The 17079-nt window shown below is 38.4% G+C and overlaps 1 protein-coding gene across 7 annotated transcripts in view; it reads left to right on the plus strand.

The window, feature by feature from the left end:
• The window catches only part of TUB (TUB bipartite transcription factor), a 137717-nt gene that overhangs the window by 103818 nt on the left and 16820 nt on the right, over positions 1–17079 (plus strand). For 3 of the 7 annotated variants that reach the window (XM_035329274.1, XM_035329270.1, XM_035329272.1), the window contains exon 4: positions 8580–8717. The exons of 2 other annotated variants lie outside the window; for them this stretch is intronic. In XM_035329274.1, coding sequence (XP_035185165.1) covers positions 8580–8717 — 138 coding nt within the window. The remainder of the gene's footprint in view (positions 1–8579; positions 8718–17079) is intronic. 2 more of the 7 variants (XM_035329271.1, XM_035329273.1) reach the window with 1 other exon arrangement.

The following is a 17079-nucleotide window of genomic DNA, read 5'->3' on the forward strand; positions in this document are numbered from 1 at the left end:
TTCTGCATAGCACAAAAGCACTTGTTGATTTCAACAAATAATTGGATGCCTGTATGGTGATAGCTCTATGGTACTTTACTCAAAGTAGGTCAGAGATAACATCTCAGCAATTCTCAGATGTTTGGTTTTCTGCGCTAGAAAATTCTCTTTCATACACTCCGATAGCTTATTCTGATGCAGTTATCTGTGCTGCAGTGGTTCCCCGGTGGGCAACTCTATACTGGAGTAAAAACTGATTTCACTCCAGAATAATTATCAGAGAGAAGAGTAAAAAGTCAAGGTCATTTTTGTTCTGGAATAGAACATTGGCCTGGGGAGCCACTTGTCAGTAGATATAGTGGAACAACATACTTTGCTAGTTAAGCTGATCATAAGTTTTTCTGTATGAAAGAGCTCTTACCTGATTTTGATTCTCTGCAGGGAGTTGCATGATGATTGCTGCTAGTCCTCAGGTTGCACGTGTATTTTGCTTCACCTAGCTTGAAGTACACATAAATCTAAGGTGCAATAGGATGGAGGGATCTAAGTTACAGGCAGGGACTGAGCTCAGCTGGGGCAGCTCACGTGGGATAATACAGATGTGGCTTTTCTATATTTGTGTTGCTCAGGATTGAAGATGCTGGAATCAGTTTCATTCAGTAATAAACAGAGCAGTTCCAGGGCTCTTCCAAGTTTCATTTTATTTAGTTTAATAAATAAGGAAATGGCTTTGCTGAAAGCCTTTTCACCACAGAGTGAGGAAGAGCGTTGCCAGCATCACCATACTTTTTCCTAGATACTTTCAGAACAGAGAGGTGACAAGGCGGTAGGAGGAGATGGTCTGTGTTCCCTGCTGAGTAATTAGTAGTGATTCCTCTGGGTGCCACATGGTTCTCAAGGAGACAGTTGCCCTTCTGCTGAAGAAGTGGATCCGTTCTGCAGAATGCACTGTTCACAGAAAATCCCCAGAAACAATTTCTTCTCAGTTCTTGCTTCTCAGTTCCTGCTTATGTTTCACCTACAAGTAAGAATTTGCAGATCCTGCAGCTTGCAAATGACTTGCATGTTGTAATATTTCTTTTTAAAACCTTTGGGTTATTGCTATATTGGCTAATAAACCAATAACGGTATCAGCATTTGTGTTATCCGCAGAAAGTGACATTAATTAGATCGAACAGGTCAACCAAAGTTAAAATGAATCCTTGACACTCCAGTACGAGTGGTTAGTCTGAGCTGGAGTATTAGCCAGAGTTAATGCCAGTTTGCCAGGTAAGTACTGGGAAATGTGGCAGCATCTGTAGATCAAGTAGGACCAAGCATGCAGGAAATTGCTTTAATTATTTGGAAGGGGTTATAGGGATATACTTAATGGGAAAAGAACCTCTTGTTACATCATCTGTGCACCTTGGAACACAGGCAAACTTACAGAAGAAATACTTTTGTGACAGTATTTCTAGATAAGTTCATGACAAAACTGAGTACGTAAAGGTAGCAGAAAGTATTCATGTAAAATTAATGTAGTGGCCTTTTTTATTTGCACTGAAATTAAGTTATTAATATGGTTTTGGGACCATACTTGTAGGTTAGACTCTAAATTATCTGCCTGCTATTTCAAGCAATAAATATTCTTTCATTAATTTCTGTGAAATTTAGCTCCAGTATCTACTATTACAAACAAAGCCACTCTTTGGAACTCCTTGGTATTCCTGCACTCTCAAATAAAGCCACTCTTTGTTACTATTTGCAGTACCAAATACAACTTTGTCACTATTTCATCATTACAAATAGCTAAATAAGAACTAATAACAATGTTTTGTATTGCAATTAACTTTACATTGTATATAAAAGAAGACAAAGTCATTTATTCAGTGGAGTAAATTTAATCCAGTGTAAGATAAATAGCAAATTTCTTTGTCTTCTCTTTCTTGTGTCCTAGTTTATTTTCAGTTCAGTGTCCTTCAGAAGGCATATTGCTACTTGCTTGTTTGAAGTTTTTATTAAATGTTGCTTGCTATTTTGTAATGCCTTACAGTCACATCTGCTAGATTGTTTTCATGTATCTTTACACCCTTTGAGTTTTTTTAAAATCTTGAACAAACATTTTAGTGTGATGTGGCATTGCAAAATTCTGCTGTAAGTACAGCTTTCTCAGTCTGGATTGCAAATATATATCAAGCCTTCCTAAAACCAAGTAACATGCAGAGAAACGCTGCTTACTGAAACAGTTTAATTACACTATTTAATTACATTTAATGCAAATGATGAAAGACCATTTTTACAGGGAAGAGTAATTTTATTTCTATGAAAATGGTGAATTTCCACTGGGGAGAGATTTTTCTTTTCGCAGCTCTGAGGAAGGCAGAGATTTGAACGAGTGCCAGATATGCTTTCATTAATATTAACATATTTTGTTGCAGCTGTGGCTTTTTCTTTTTTCTTTTTAACTTGGAATTAAAAATGTTTTCAATTAGAAACTCTCTGAATAATTTTCATGGCAACTTCCAATTTAGAGATTCCGATTAACCATGTGTTAAAACGCAAAATTACTTCCTTACTTTTCTTTTTTGACATTTGGCAGCACATCGAGATATAATGGCTGTCTGGTTTGTTGAAGAGCAGACCTAAAGGTAAAAGTCATAGCTCTGGATTGCTAAGTTTGATGTGTCATTTTGCTCTTTTACCATGAATGGTGAAAGAGGGTTTTCTGATGAGTGCCAAGCTGCCAACTTACAAGATGGCATCAATTAACCATTCTTTTAAAAATACGTGTATTTGAGTGTTCATCAAAACTGTGTGTTGCATCCCTGTGTTTCACTGACCTTGAAATGAGGTGTTAGTTTATTTTTTGAAGACAGCCAGGAATGTTCTGTGCACAAGACTATTAATATTGAGAGATCGGGCAGCACTCCAAGTATCATGTGGGCAAAACACTTAACTCCCAATAAGCATATATTCTGAAATCTCCCTTTTGGCTGCAGTCTCCTTACCGTTCATCCTTTAAAGCATCTTCTTAATTTATCAACAGTCATTACCGTCCTAGTACATTTCCAAAAGAAACTAACCCCGTAGCAGCAGAGAACAGCAGGTAGCAAGTGGTTTAGAAGTCTTTTTGTGCTTCTTGGCACTGGAAAATTGAAGAAAGTTTAGAGGCAACTGAGAGAAGTTGCTTGAAAAACACCCTTCTCTTTGCTTTCAACTTAAAATATATTTACTTGTTACAGCTCAGTGTCAGGGAAGTAGCCTGCAGCTCCCAAAGGGACAGGGAGCCTGGTCACAAGGGTGACCCCAGCACAGGCACTGTCCCACCGGGTCCAGACACAGCTGGCAGAGCTGGCTGCTGCTAACAGCATCCTCTGCAATCCCAGATGCAGCAAGGGATGAACCGGGGTCCCCCCAGAGTGCCAGACAGGGTGGAAGGGGATGGGGTCAGGAGTCAAGGCTGCGGTGTACACACCAGGGGTCTGTCGAGTGGATGAGCTACCTACAGTGTGCCACCAGGGTCATCCCAGGAGCCACAGCTGGAGACCGATGCCGTAGTCCAGGCTGAGCTGAGACCGATCCCTCTGTGGGCAGGGAGCGGGTGGAGGCCACGAGGGAGGTTAGTCAGGGCAATTAAAGCCCATTAGTGCCTCAGGGCCCCGGGACTCAAAATAATTATGTTATTTCTTGCTGTCCTTAATCTTCCTGGTAGAGGCTTTTCATGGATAATTTTATCTTTCCTAATCAGTTGTCCACTTCCCCAAAGAGTCTGATTCATTGCTATTAGCCCTCCATTTCACATGCTGCCTTTTCTTCTCTGCTCAGTGGTCAGACAGCAGATGCCTGGGAGTTAAGAGGAAGCTTTTGTTTAATTCATCCCTTTGTTCTTTCAAAGAAGGTCTCCTTATGGCAATGAGCTCTTGATAATGTCCTCAAGCACCAGCAAGTTCTCCCGTGCACTTGTTCTTTTTCTCTCAGCCCATTCACATGCAGCTTCACCTTTGTAAAATCAGCCTGGTCAGTGCATCAGTGTTAGCTACAGAAACTGCAAGGAGCCACAGCGACTTTACGAGTGATAAAACTTCTGAGAGTCTGGAATCTGACAGTAAGGTGCTAGAAATCAAATATTTGTTAAGTAATCAACCTAATACACAAGCATCCTTGCCATAATTCAGGCCCTTGTATTTAACTGATTTTATCATGGATGTGTTTTGGTTTTGTTTGTAGGCCTTCTATACAAAACGGATAAAAAATACTTCATTTTACTCTGAAATATGGTGGTATTGCCCATCTTCTGGATACTTCTTATAGGATCCATTTATCTCTAGATGAGTGTAAAAATGCTAAGTTAGTATCATAATCTAAGTTGATTAAAAAAAATAATGACAGCTCAAGCATTAATATTCACTAAGGCTAACGTTACAAAGAAAAGTAGCAAGACATTTCTATTGTGAAATGGAAGAGCATCTCAGACAACAGTAGGAAAAGGACAACTGATTTGCACTGATCTGTTAAAGCATGCTCTTGACTGAACTGTGTTTTAGCTTTCTTTGCGTGACGCTCATTCTGGATTTCACTTTTACCACGAGAGGACATTAATAAAAAAGTGGATATTTGCTTTATTGAATTGAGCCAGTGATTTGCACCACGTAACTTACCCATCTAGTTCAGCCTCTTTCTACCTGATGTGTTTTCCAGGCAGACCGTGCAGTCTTTTAATGTATCCGTTTCTTTTTGTGTTTGATTTTTCACTTTTTTCATTCTACACATAAGGTCCCAATCAAATATACTTTTTCCTTTTAGTGCATGGCATTTTTATGTGCGAGGGATTGGTAAGTTATGATTGATAGTTTTTGTTTCTTCCTCTAAGATTGGAAGAGTGTACAAAGTACTCATATCAAGAAAAATGGGCATGCAAATGAAAAAGAAAAAAATCTGCATTTTCATTGCTTGGTACTTTGAAACTAATTTCCTGTGTGATCTTATGTTCATAAAGGCCAGATGGAAAAGCACGCTTTTCATTTTCATTCACTTGAATATGTGTGGATAACTATCTTCCAATACATATTTTTTTTTTTCAATTCTGTGTTGTCTGCATTACAGATTATTCACTCACTTAGAAATTGCCTACTTTTCTTTGGCTGTGAGTTGTAGCTCTGCCCCTGTAACATGCTTTGCTGTCCAGCACAGAGCTGGTTAATGAGAGAGACTTCTTTTCCACACTTCTAGCAGTTATGCCGTTGTTAATGCAAGCCAAAGCCAGGACACAGCCCTTTTCCACTTTGATGTGGAGTCATTCTGCACTCACCTGGTGCTGTTAGTAGCCTACTTGTCAGTTGTTCACCTTTTCCTCTTAGCTCAGATTCTGAAATAATCTTACATAACCTACCCTAAATATAGTAACTTTTGCTCTTTTCTGTCTCCCCAAAAGTATCTTCAGTAACACCATAATGAGGTTAGTAATCAGTACTTGATTGAACAAACATGGATGAACAACGCTAGAGTTAAAACCATGTCACTGTATTATCTGAAAGCTTGCCATGTATCTCAGAATCATTTTTTGCAATTTATGGGACCAAAAGAGAACGAAACATCAGGTCTGACAGTCCAGCATTATTTGCTGTTTGGAATTCTGTCTCGATACAATGCATCCTGCTCTCATTTCTGTCTTGTCTAAATGCAAATTCTAGTACAAACAAATTAATAGAAAATGAAAAAATGTCTTTACTTTTTGAGTGAAGATTTTAATAATTTGGAGTTGGAAATATGGGGCAATGGAATGGATTTTCAAATGTAGTCTCCTAGTGTTTAAGATAAAGATCAACTGGGATTTCTAAAGTTGCCTTTTTTTATGGAAATGTATACATTTTTGAGTGACATTTGTGGAAAGTCCATCCCTGTAGCTGCATGTAAAATTCTTAATTTATTTGTTCTATGCTACTGCTATCATTGGTTTTAACTTCTTAACATCCAGTTAAGGACATAATCATATTGTCAGTGAATACTATCCAGGGAGACCAAAGAAAGCGTTAGTGATTGGACAAGCCTTAGCCAAAGTCTGCTGTTTTTTGAGTAATTAATAGCTAAGAATAAAATGGTGGGGTTTAGTGATTGAGGCAGTATTTTGGGATTAGATTTGGATTTATTCCAGAGGTAGTGATTTAAATGTAATGTTACAGGTCAAAAAAGCATCCTTTAGAAACAGGAAATCCTGTGCTAATTCCTTCATGAACCCAGCTGTAGTATCAGCGCATTTATGGTTTAAATTTTATTTTGCAGCCTCCATCACTTGTGTGAAAGTTCTGTTTACTGTATAGAGCAGTGATGGTATATGCTCAGAATGGCTACTGGACTGAATTCTTGCCTTATAGATTAAAGTAATGCAAATATTTTCTTCTCTGGCCCTTGGAGCACCCATTACTGTGCTTACAATCAGGTATCTCTTGCTGGAAGTTATGGGACAAAATTAATTCACAAAGCTTTAGGCTTTAGTTGTTAGATCAAAAGACAGCTGACAAGATGGTGAAGATAAGTCTTTAATTTTTCAATGAACAATGTCAGAACGTTTCATCCCTTGCTGATTAATCATTCCTTTGGGCCAAGTAGATTAAGTTTCATCTGAATGGATGAATATGGCTGTATTTAAAAGGATTTAGGGACCTGACTGGTCATTTAATGTTGGTCATTTGTAAGGTACTGAATTTCAGTTATATGGAGCATTATCATCTTTAAAACAATGAAAAGAACATATCCTCATTTTTAAAGAGAGGCTAAACTATAAATACAGGACAGATTGCTGGGCTGACCAATCCTACCTATTTAAAGACTGTTCAGCAGGGATACTTTGCTTCCCTGCTTAGTCCAAGGCTGCCATGCCTGTGGGAATACAGACCATGCTGCCTTGTAGGTGCCGTTTTCCCTGTCGTGCTGTGCACTCACTCCTTTGGTTCTGTCTTGTTCATTTACTCAGTGCCCTGTGATGCTCAGCAAAGGCACTGCAGTCTTGTGACTTGTGTTCAGTAAAGATGGAACTGAGGAGCTGGGCAGTGCCAAGTCAGTTTTTTAGGCTGTTAATCACTCACGCCTCTACCAATTTCATGTATACACCCTATAAAACTTGAACTCTTCCTCGGTGTAGTGAAACGGGAGTATGTGTTTAGTGAGTGCCTCAGATGCTCGCTGTGTAATGCTATTCCTACTTGACCGCTGAGCTGGGGAGGGCAGCTGTGGGTTGTATGCTACAGTTAACATAAACATGGCTAAATCCATGTCACCTTACTCCTCTGAGAATCCCCTTGGTGTTTCTGTTGCCATTCATGTGCCTGAAGGATTTGGGGAATGGGAAAGTTGCCTCATAGACCAGAAGCTTGGAGAGAATTTCCTTCTTCAAGGGGAGATTTCCGGCCGTCCACACATCATGGGGCATTGTTAGGCCCTTTCAGGGTTTATGAATTTTGTCAGGGATATTTTTAAAGAAATTGTATTGGCAACCAGTTCTTTCCAGGTAGGATCCTTAGTGGACATTTTTTTTTTTTTCCTTTTAAAGAAAGCACTTTAATTTGGGGAAAAAGAAAGGGATGATGGGAGGCTTGGCATCAAGTGCCAGGGTGATATTCCGCTAAGATACACCACAGTGACCACATGAAGCTGGGGGCTTAGAAATTAACAGCGGCCAGCAGCTGATGCTAAAATTTCTTAGTGCTCACCTACAGGTTGTTTTGCTTGGGGTGTGAAGTTCGAATATTTCTTTCTGTATTTCACAAGGGTGATTGCTTTTATATCATTATAAACTCAGTGTTACTTGCTTTTATATCATTATAAACTCAGTGTTACTTGACTTCAAGGCTTGGTCTGGCCAGAACAAAGCGGTGCTCTGTGCGTTGCTTTCACAGATTGAAATATTGACCACAAAGCGTGTCATGCTTTTAGAAGCTGATAAATCCTCATTTTACTTTGAAAACAACCAAGATTATGTGAATTACGCTGACATTTGTAGTTTGTGCTATGCATAATATGCTGAGACTTCTGAAAATTAATTTGTACGGAACAAAGTAGGAGGAGTTTTTAGCTTGGGTTATAGTTTTTCCATAAAATGCATGGCTGTCCTACTCATGATACTCTGGTATATATGGTTGTGTAAGGTGTTTTGAAAATAAAACTGATGATTCCTTGTTTATGGTTCTAGGATATAGTTTTAACCATAGGCACTACGAAGTCTAAATAAAGCTATTCAGCCTTCATGCTGCCCCTGTTGATGATCAGTCTGGCAGAGCTTTAGTGTAAGGAAACGTGCTTCCTGCAATAGGAACACATTAATATTCTGATGTTATTTTTGGACTGAAAGTTAGGAGCTGAAATATTATTGGAAGCAGGAAAAAAGTTAGGAAATACCTCCCAGTTAACCTAACGCTTTATTTTTTTTTACTGTAACTTTACAATTTCTGGTTTGTTTGAATCCCTTCTCTGCATGAATTATCTGAAACACTAAATTCTGCGATGTCTGCTTACTTCTTTTTGCCTTCAAATTGTTCTCAATTCACTCTCTTTCTTTCTCTCTCTCTTTTTCTTTCTCTCGTCTCTCTCTGTTTTTCTTTTTGGTGGGGTACCCTGAATCTCTCAAGCAGTGCAGGAGGCCGAACAGGAAGATGTAAAGGTGGTAGTGGATGCCCAAGCTCCGAAATCAACTAAAAAAGCCAAGGCAGCAGCTGCAAGCTGTCAGACTGGCAGCACCAGAAAGGAGAAAAAAGGGAAACACAAAGGTTAGCTGCATGCTGCTGAATGTCAGATGTTGAATTGACTGCAAAATATATTTTTTTGTCGTTTTTAATTTCTTTGAATATCAGTAATTTTCTGAAAATTGTCTGAAAGTGATATATTGAAATTTTTATGAGATTGGAAAATGTGTGTGACTTGGACCTGTCTCCGCATGTGTGAAGGAGGGCTGAAATTTGTAACCCAAGTATTTTCCAAAGGAGCATATTTATTAAAATTCTAGAGGAGTAAAAGTGTCCTGATGGAACAGATGCTGATATTTTCCTGCAGTGTTAAAGAACTGAGAATCACCTTAAACCAATGTATTTTTTTCTATCTGCGCACAAAATTTGGAGGAATGGCCTTAAATTGCAGTAATTCTGTCCAGGCTCTTACTGAGGTTTACGCTGCACAGCGTAGAGGTTAAGTGAGCATTTTGAAAATAAATTCAACAAAATCAAGTTAACATCCTCAAAGGGTTGTTAGGATGTCCTCAAAGGGCATCCTCTTCAAGTTGTTCCTTCAGGGTTACTCTATCCTACCTGGCAAATGTATGTGAGGTGTTTGTACGAAAAATTTTCTGCGGTGACTTTGGGTCAGATTGGGTAGACAAAAGAAAGCTATTGGTAATGACAAAATGATAGATAATATTATAAATATATATAAAAGATATTTTATATATATGCGCACACACATACAAGATATATATATATATATTTTTTTTGCCAGAACATACAGTTTATTTGATGGCAGATGAGTAATCATTTGCAATTCTCCTGATTAGAATACACTGTATTCTCATCTTAAGTACTTCAACAGTCTCTGTTATTGCTTAAGTAAGAAAGTAGTGTCTGTCATTGATAAGTCTGTTTAATGATAATAATGACTAAGAAAGGGAATTCTTGAGGTCAGAGTTTGGGGACTTAAACGTAGGAATTCTGCAGGATCAGAGCCTATCTTGTTAAAATTCATTAAACCACATTGCAGCTTAATTCTTGAGATCCGAATCTACAGCTTCTCTATGTCTCTAGTCCCTCTGGGACTTGGTTAGACAGGCTTTAGTGTCTGGCCTTGAGGTAATGAATTTATTTATTTATTTGAAGGGAAAAAAAAAAAAAGTTGGTGTGTACTGATACCTAGGCTTAAAATAATAAGTGAAAGTCAAGGGTAAAATTAACTGAATGTAAAAATTGTCAGCAAAATAAGTGAACAGAAAGCTAATGCTTCTGAACTGATCATGAAAAGCAATTCCACTCCAGCACAGTAATACAGAAACCAAGTTTTATTCTGAAGTACATTATACAGGAGAATAAAAATCCTCTTGCTAGCATAAAGGAAAAAAGCCTGAACAATGTCCTCTGTAGCACTTAGGTTGCCATTATACCAGCGTTTCCTGAGAGGGGAAAATGGAAATCATGAAGGAAAACTGCTTAGGTAGTGCAGCCTGTGCACTGCACGTATATCACGGGGAGAGTGGGTCCACACAGCAGCTTTGACACAAGAAATCTGGGAAGCCCCGAGGGTGTAGCAATAGGAAATTGCTTTCAAGGGCAGCTGTGTCCGTGTTTAAGCCCCATAATAGGAGTAGCCTCGGAAGTTTTCTTGGGGGCCAGCATGAAGTTTAAGGTTTTTATCTCCTACAGTGTGTTTTATCACCTATACGGACACTGCCCTGTAGGCGTAGGGGGTGAAGTAGTGGAGATTTCTTGAGAGATTGTGGGTCGTGTAGCTGCCAGAGTCTTTAAAATTTCTTCCATCACCATAAGCTGCTTGAGAAGAGATTTATGTTTGTGCTTGTGGATTATTTGAGGGGTGGAGGGGCAAACTGACCAGTTGTGTTAACATTTTAGCAATCTAGATGTTTCATGCCGTAACTTCAGTGTGTTCTGTAAACGAACAGGCTGGATGCAGCGGGATGAATGCACTTTATATGCTAAGACAGCATTTTAAAGGTTTCCGTTAGTATTTAGCTATAGTGAGTATTACTTTTCTGAGCATAGCAGAGCTCTTTGTGCTTGAAGAAAAAAGAGTCTTTAGACCAGATTCTATGAATAGTAAGCTAAGTCAGACCAAAAATCATTGAATTATACATGAATAGCTCTTGAAGCTGTAGTGTAATGATTATACTCTGGTCTTAGATGTGTAATGCCTTTTTAAGTGGCTGGAAGAATGATGAAGCTATGATCAGAACAATGTGCTAAAGATAAACGCGAGGGAAATATTAGGTTTAATGAGGTTACACTGACATAAGGCAAGAGAAGGATGTGGCTAATTGCTCATGTAGCTGATTGTTCCTCCTGAGTTAGGGGTCAGTGCATTTTGTAATTCTGTGATGGGTAGTATGGCGTTCATCAACTCTAAGTCTGTAATTATTACTGGTATTTCACTCTTAATGACATAGCCAATATAATCTGGGCCTATTTTTAGAAAGGAACATCATTTTTGTGGGAAGAAGCCTGCAAACGCAGAAAATTGATTGTATTTTATAGTAGCTTAGCTCATTAAACCGGTATTTCTGGAGGGTTTGGCCTCCAAGTTTATTGTTGGACATAATATTCAGTATTGGGAAAAAAATACAAAATGAAACAAATTGATGCGTAAAATGGTGGAAATAGTGGCTTGAACTCTGGCTTCATTTGTGACTTTCGAGATGCTAGGAAGGGTGAATAAGGATATTAGTGAACCTGGTGCACAGTGTTACTAGATTGTCCAACAGAAAAGTAATGCACACAAGTGAAAACAGTTGCAACAGGTACCTACGAAAAATAGGCACCCTACAAATACAAAACCTGAGCATCTTCAGATACTAAATACCTAGAGTATTCTTTCAGAATTAAGATTACTGAAAGTATTATAGGCACATAGTAGTGTGGGGTGGTTTGGTCTTTTGTTTGTTTGTTATTCTTTTTTCCCAGTACGTTTGTGAATTAAAGCTATCTGGTAGAGTGTATTTTTGGCTTTGCACGGTGAATTGAGCAGAAAGATAAAATGAACCTCAAAAAAAAATAAATAAGCAGAAAGCTATGCAAAGCCAGGACCTAATTCAAAGTGAAATCTGGTATGAAAATTCAGAAATCATTCTGTGAAGTTTTTTTTTCTGGCTGAACCCCTTGCACTTGCAGACTGTAAGTACATTCTAGGAAACATATTACCTACTCTGTTTAGGAGAGGCAGAAGGTAAATGAGCTGCTCCGAAACACAGCACTTCTGCTGGGGCGGCTATTTCATGTTTGATTTGGCTTGCTTCTTCCATGTTTTTTTTTTGTTTGTTTGTTTGTTTTCTCTTTCACACCTGTTTGTCTGTTTTGATTTGTGCATCCTGTCTCATGTAACAAGCAACTACATTAATGCTGGCCGCCTCAGAAAGCAGCACCGTTGGTTGGATAAGCATCATTTTTTCTCACTGTAACGCTTCCTTTTCTGATTGGAATAAAAGAGTTTGTGTAGAGTAGATTTATCTTGGCTTCCCCCTGCATTAAAGAGAAGGGGTAGGAGGAGGAACAAATCTGTTTCCACCAAGAAAAGCCCAGTTGTTTCCAGATCTGCCCGTTCAGGCAATGCTTTGGCAACACATGAACTTGACTGTGAAGGCATCATTGGGCCTCCACAAGATAGAAATTTATGAAAGCACGATTCCTGCTACAGTTTTCTAGTTTTCAAGTTAAACGTAGATGCTTGGTGCTCAAGCACTTGCTTTTAGTGACCTGATACTGTGTTAGCAAGAGCCCTTCCTTTAACTAAAATTTGAACTAAATCACCTCCAGATGTCCTTTCATAACAAAATTTCTTTTTTTTCTCCCCTTCCCTTAACAAGCAAATACCTTTGTGGTTTTGCATTGTCTTGAACCCATATTGATGGTTGCACAGTCCCTAAGAGAACAGGTATATACTGGGAAATGGCTTATAAAATATTAACAACTACAATATACTTAAGGTTATGTGGTCCTAAAAGTACAACAAAAATGCCCCCCACTCGCCCCAAACATCCTCTCTTTTGAGGAGAGTTACACCCAACAGTGATTTTTTTTTCTCTCTCTCTTTTTTAAGCAATTGAGTTATAAATTTCTAAAAGATGCAATTTCCTGATACTTCATTTGAGCTATTTTATTAGAGCTTCCTAAGCAATCATTCTGAGAAATAACCTTTTTCATTTATTGATTTTTACAATATTACTTTCCTCCACTGTACCACTGTTCCAGAGGTAAACCTTATTATACTCAGTGTTCTAACTTCTGGGTAGGTGCGGATTTCAAAAATACAGTCAACTCTTGTTTCGTCTTTTTAACATAAAGAGATTGCTTGAGACAATAAAAGCAGAAGGGTTTGCTTTCAGCTAAGTTATTTAAAGGCTGGAAATTCAATTTCTTTTGGTGTCAGTTTAATAAAAGTAGGTGTTTCTGAGGATAAACTCATTGTCTTCTGAAGCATTTGTGCTACCATCCCTAAGTTGGAGGAAGTGCTGCTTGGCAATTTGCAACTGCAGTTTTGCTGCTGGCTGCAGCCTTGAGCGTTATCCGTGTCGCCATGACTTCTGTTTCAGACCAGTGTTTTGTCTAACCTGGTATCTTGCCTTTGAAGGCACATTTAAAATAAGAAATGAAGAAAAATTTCTAGTGTGTCAACTGCATTTGCTATCAGCATGTTTGCATGCCTGTTGTAGAACCCCTGCATGAAGCTGCAGAAAATGTGGCTTGAGGTCTTGGTCTTCCAGAGACCTCCTTCAGCCACCTTTGTGGGTCTGATACTCAAAAGGCTTAAATACATTCTTAAAACTTAGTGTGGGGGCAATATAGCTGATTTAAAATGTTGAATTTGTCTTAACTACTCTACAAAACGAAAACAGGATTTTTTTTTTCTTTCCTGCAGTTTCTCTTTGTACGTTGGGGACAGAAATACTTGTTTTCTATGCTGTGTACTTTTCCTTATGTGTATTCTCATTTGTTATTTAATCACTGAACTCAATTAGTTGTCTCTGATGGTATGTTTCTTTTTAGTTTCTTTCCTAATTTGCAGATGTCCTGTGCAGAAGTACTTAATTTACTATAATGGTTATTTTCAACTAATTTAGAAATCTGCCTTTTTGTGTTGTCATAGGTACAGTAAAGATTCTTTTTAAATCATCAGTTAATCATTCTTTCCTGTACTTGTAACTTCTTTTAAAAGAACCAAGAGGAAATAACATTTGCTGAACATCTTTTCACAGCAAAATGTTTGCATGTATAAATACATGCAGGAACGTGATGTATATAAATACAATTTGATTCTTTTCTTGAAAGATCCAATTACTGGGGACTCATGTAGTATACAGTCAAATGCTTTTATGCCTACAACTTGCTGCCAGGTGGGTTGTCAAATTTTGAATTTCTAACTAACTTATCCAAGACTAATACTGGGCATTGTCTGCTGTTGTTTGTCAGCAGTATCTTTCTTCATGTTTGTTCTGGTGCTCATCTATAGGTGCTTATCAGTTACCTCTCTAAGCTTTCCCTGGTCATACATAACTACATAGCTTGTTAATATCTAGTCCTTTCCTCCTTTTTGTCCACTCTCCCTGCTTCCCTCTCCCCCCCCACTCCAAGTAAAAGTTTTAAAATGTTACTCTTTTTTGATTACCTCTTGAGCAATGAAAGATTTTGTCTGTTATCAATAGTGTCTGTAAGATTTTAAGTGCTAACATAACACAGGTGTTGATAATAGTAGTTTGTAGAATGGAAATGCCACTGAATGCCCGTTTATTATTATGATTAATTTTTCATTTTTGGTATCTCTGGGTTTCCTCTGAGACACGACTGTGTCAGAGTTTACCAGAAGGCTGTTACTGAAGGGACTGATATTCTGGTGGCTGTTTCAGTCTCCTTCTTGCTCCCCTGCCCTCTTTCACAGTTGCCTAGTTGATAATATAAATAATTCCTTTTCTTCTTAACAGGTATTCAAAGACATCACCATTGGTTTTTTTCTCTACCTGACCTGAAAAAATGTTGAAAATCATGAATCTAGATATAAACTCTTTCTTCTTGGCACAGCCTGCTCATCTTCTTTGCCTTTTCTGACCCCGTTCTTAAACAAGGAAGCTTATAGCTATAGACATGATGGTTTGCTTTTATTGCACAGTGAACTATCTGTCCAGAAGGTGTGTAGAAGGACAAAAAGTCAGTGAGGCAAAGAAAGTAAGAACACAGAGAGAGATCCACCTCAAGTATCATAGTTGTGCAGGCTTGAAAGTGCTTTCAGACATTATGTAGATTATGGTAAAAATGTCTTTTGAATTTTGACTTTCAAAATAGACGTAACATGATAAATATAAAAGAAATGTGTATATATGCTTGCATTTAATACAATCTTACACATGCATATATAGCTGCATGAATGCATGCGCACACACACGAATATTAAATAGTTAATCCTGCATTTGCCGTGGACCATCTATAGCACCAAATATATTTGCTGTTTTTTTATACAATACTATAATACAGCAGATGTTCTTTTCTTTTTTTTTTTTTTTCTCTCTCTCTCTCTCTGGCTATATCTTCCATTCTCTTAAACGGGGTCACCAGCAGAACCATTCGTAACGCTTAGTAACACACTCCACCAGAGATGCACTCTGCAGAATGCTGAAATTGATTTTTCTTCTTTAAAAGGGTGACCTGCCAGGGTAGCCTTTGTCCTACTGCCTAATAGTACGCGATGTTCCTGACAGCACGGGATATGAGCGCAGCTGTTCTGCAGGCATCAGAAAGCAGCAGCCTCCGTGCAGTGTCTCATGCTGTCAGAGGCATTTCCTTTGCTGCAGATCAGTGCCTGCTTTGAAGAAGAAGAATTAAGATGTTTTGTTCCCTTTGGAATGGGTTCTCAAAATTAGGTTTCTAGTGTCCAAAGCTTAGTAAGGGGCTAGATATGCACAAGTTATGAGCATTTTGTTAAATTCAGGGGTGCTTAACACCTGAAATTCTGAGTATTATAGTAAGAACCTGACTTTAGGCAGTCACTTTAAAGCTGATGGATAAAGCTGTTAAAAATACTGCAGTGGATCTGAGCAGCTCTCTTATCTGTTCTAGAGCACCTTTGCTGTAGTACTCACCCTGAAATAACTCACTGTCAGGAAAAGTGCTATTCTGGTCACTGCCATGTTATACCTGCAACATTGGGAATTACGCTGTTCAGTGTATAATTTGTCCCTGCTAATGTACTATGGTGAAGAGTGCTTTTATTGCCCAAATACGTATGCGAATTTTTGGATGCCATAAACTCTTTAAGTTTCCATGTGTTAGTGCTTTTCTCAGTTTCACTGCTTAGTTAATTGCAGTCATTGCTTTTATAGGGTTTGCCTTTATATTTCTGTATATTTCTGTACCCAATGAAATTCCTTACGCTTGTATTGTAAGGGGAGATAAATAGAATGTTAAATTTACCTTATCTGTAACTTTGAGTGTGTTTGTTTGCTTGCTTGTTTGTTTTGTTTTGGAACTAGAATCTTTAAGGTCCCTTCCAACCCAAGCCATTCTGTGTTCTTTATTTAACTTGACTTAGCCTGTGTAAGAGTAAAGTGTGGGTGTATGCAACATCTGTGTCACACTGTATGAGTTAGAATGTTATCTAAGAAAAATGTCAACAGTGAACGGATTTGTGTTGTAAATTGCCAGACTTTCTGACATTTTTATAAAGCTGGATATAGATTTTTTATTTAGTTTTTAGTAATTTAGTAGCAAAGATTGTGGATTGCAGTTGTTTCCCAGGACGGATTCTGCCAAGCCACAACAGCTCCCGAAAGATGACAACCAAGGTGAAAGGAGCAGGAGCTCTTATGCAGCAAACGGCATACAAGGCCAACACTAAACTAATGGTATTCCAAATGTCAAAGAGCATACTGAGACTTTTGAAATATTTGGAATGATTTGAAGAGTGGGGGATCTGAAGGCCAGGAAAACACGTGGAGACATAGAAACTTCAGTTCCTTTAATTGATCAGAGATAAGGTTAAGAGGTGCTTTGATGAGGACTGACTTCTGAAATGGCAAGGTACTTGATAGTATAGGAGGTCTACTGACTAACAGATGAAGGTTTAAAAATAATCAAGTAGCCAGGACTCGTTAGGCCAGTTCAGACTGAGTCACTCGTGCTGAACAGGGAGGGTAAGTTACCATTAGAGCAATGGTTGTGGGGTTGCAGTGCATCCTGCATCACAAAGAGAGCCTGAAACTGGCATTCTAGAAACATTTCCATCTACTGTATTCAGGGTTGGGTGGACCTATTGTTTATTTGTTGTATATCAGAACTTAGAGGGTAGGTGTAGAATTTGCCAGCTAAGGTTCTGCATGATGCAGCAGAGCCAATAATTCCTTCAGACCTTGAAATCTGAATTTGTCAAGTGTCA

Source organism: Oxyura jamaicensis, chromosome 5, assembly GCF_011077185.1.
Source record: "Oxyura jamaicensis isolate SHBP4307 breed ruddy duck chromosome 5, BPBGC_Ojam_1.0, whole genome shotgun sequence".
NCBI lineage: Eukaryota > Metazoa > Chordata > Aves > Anseriformes > Anatidae > Oxyura > Oxyura jamaicensis.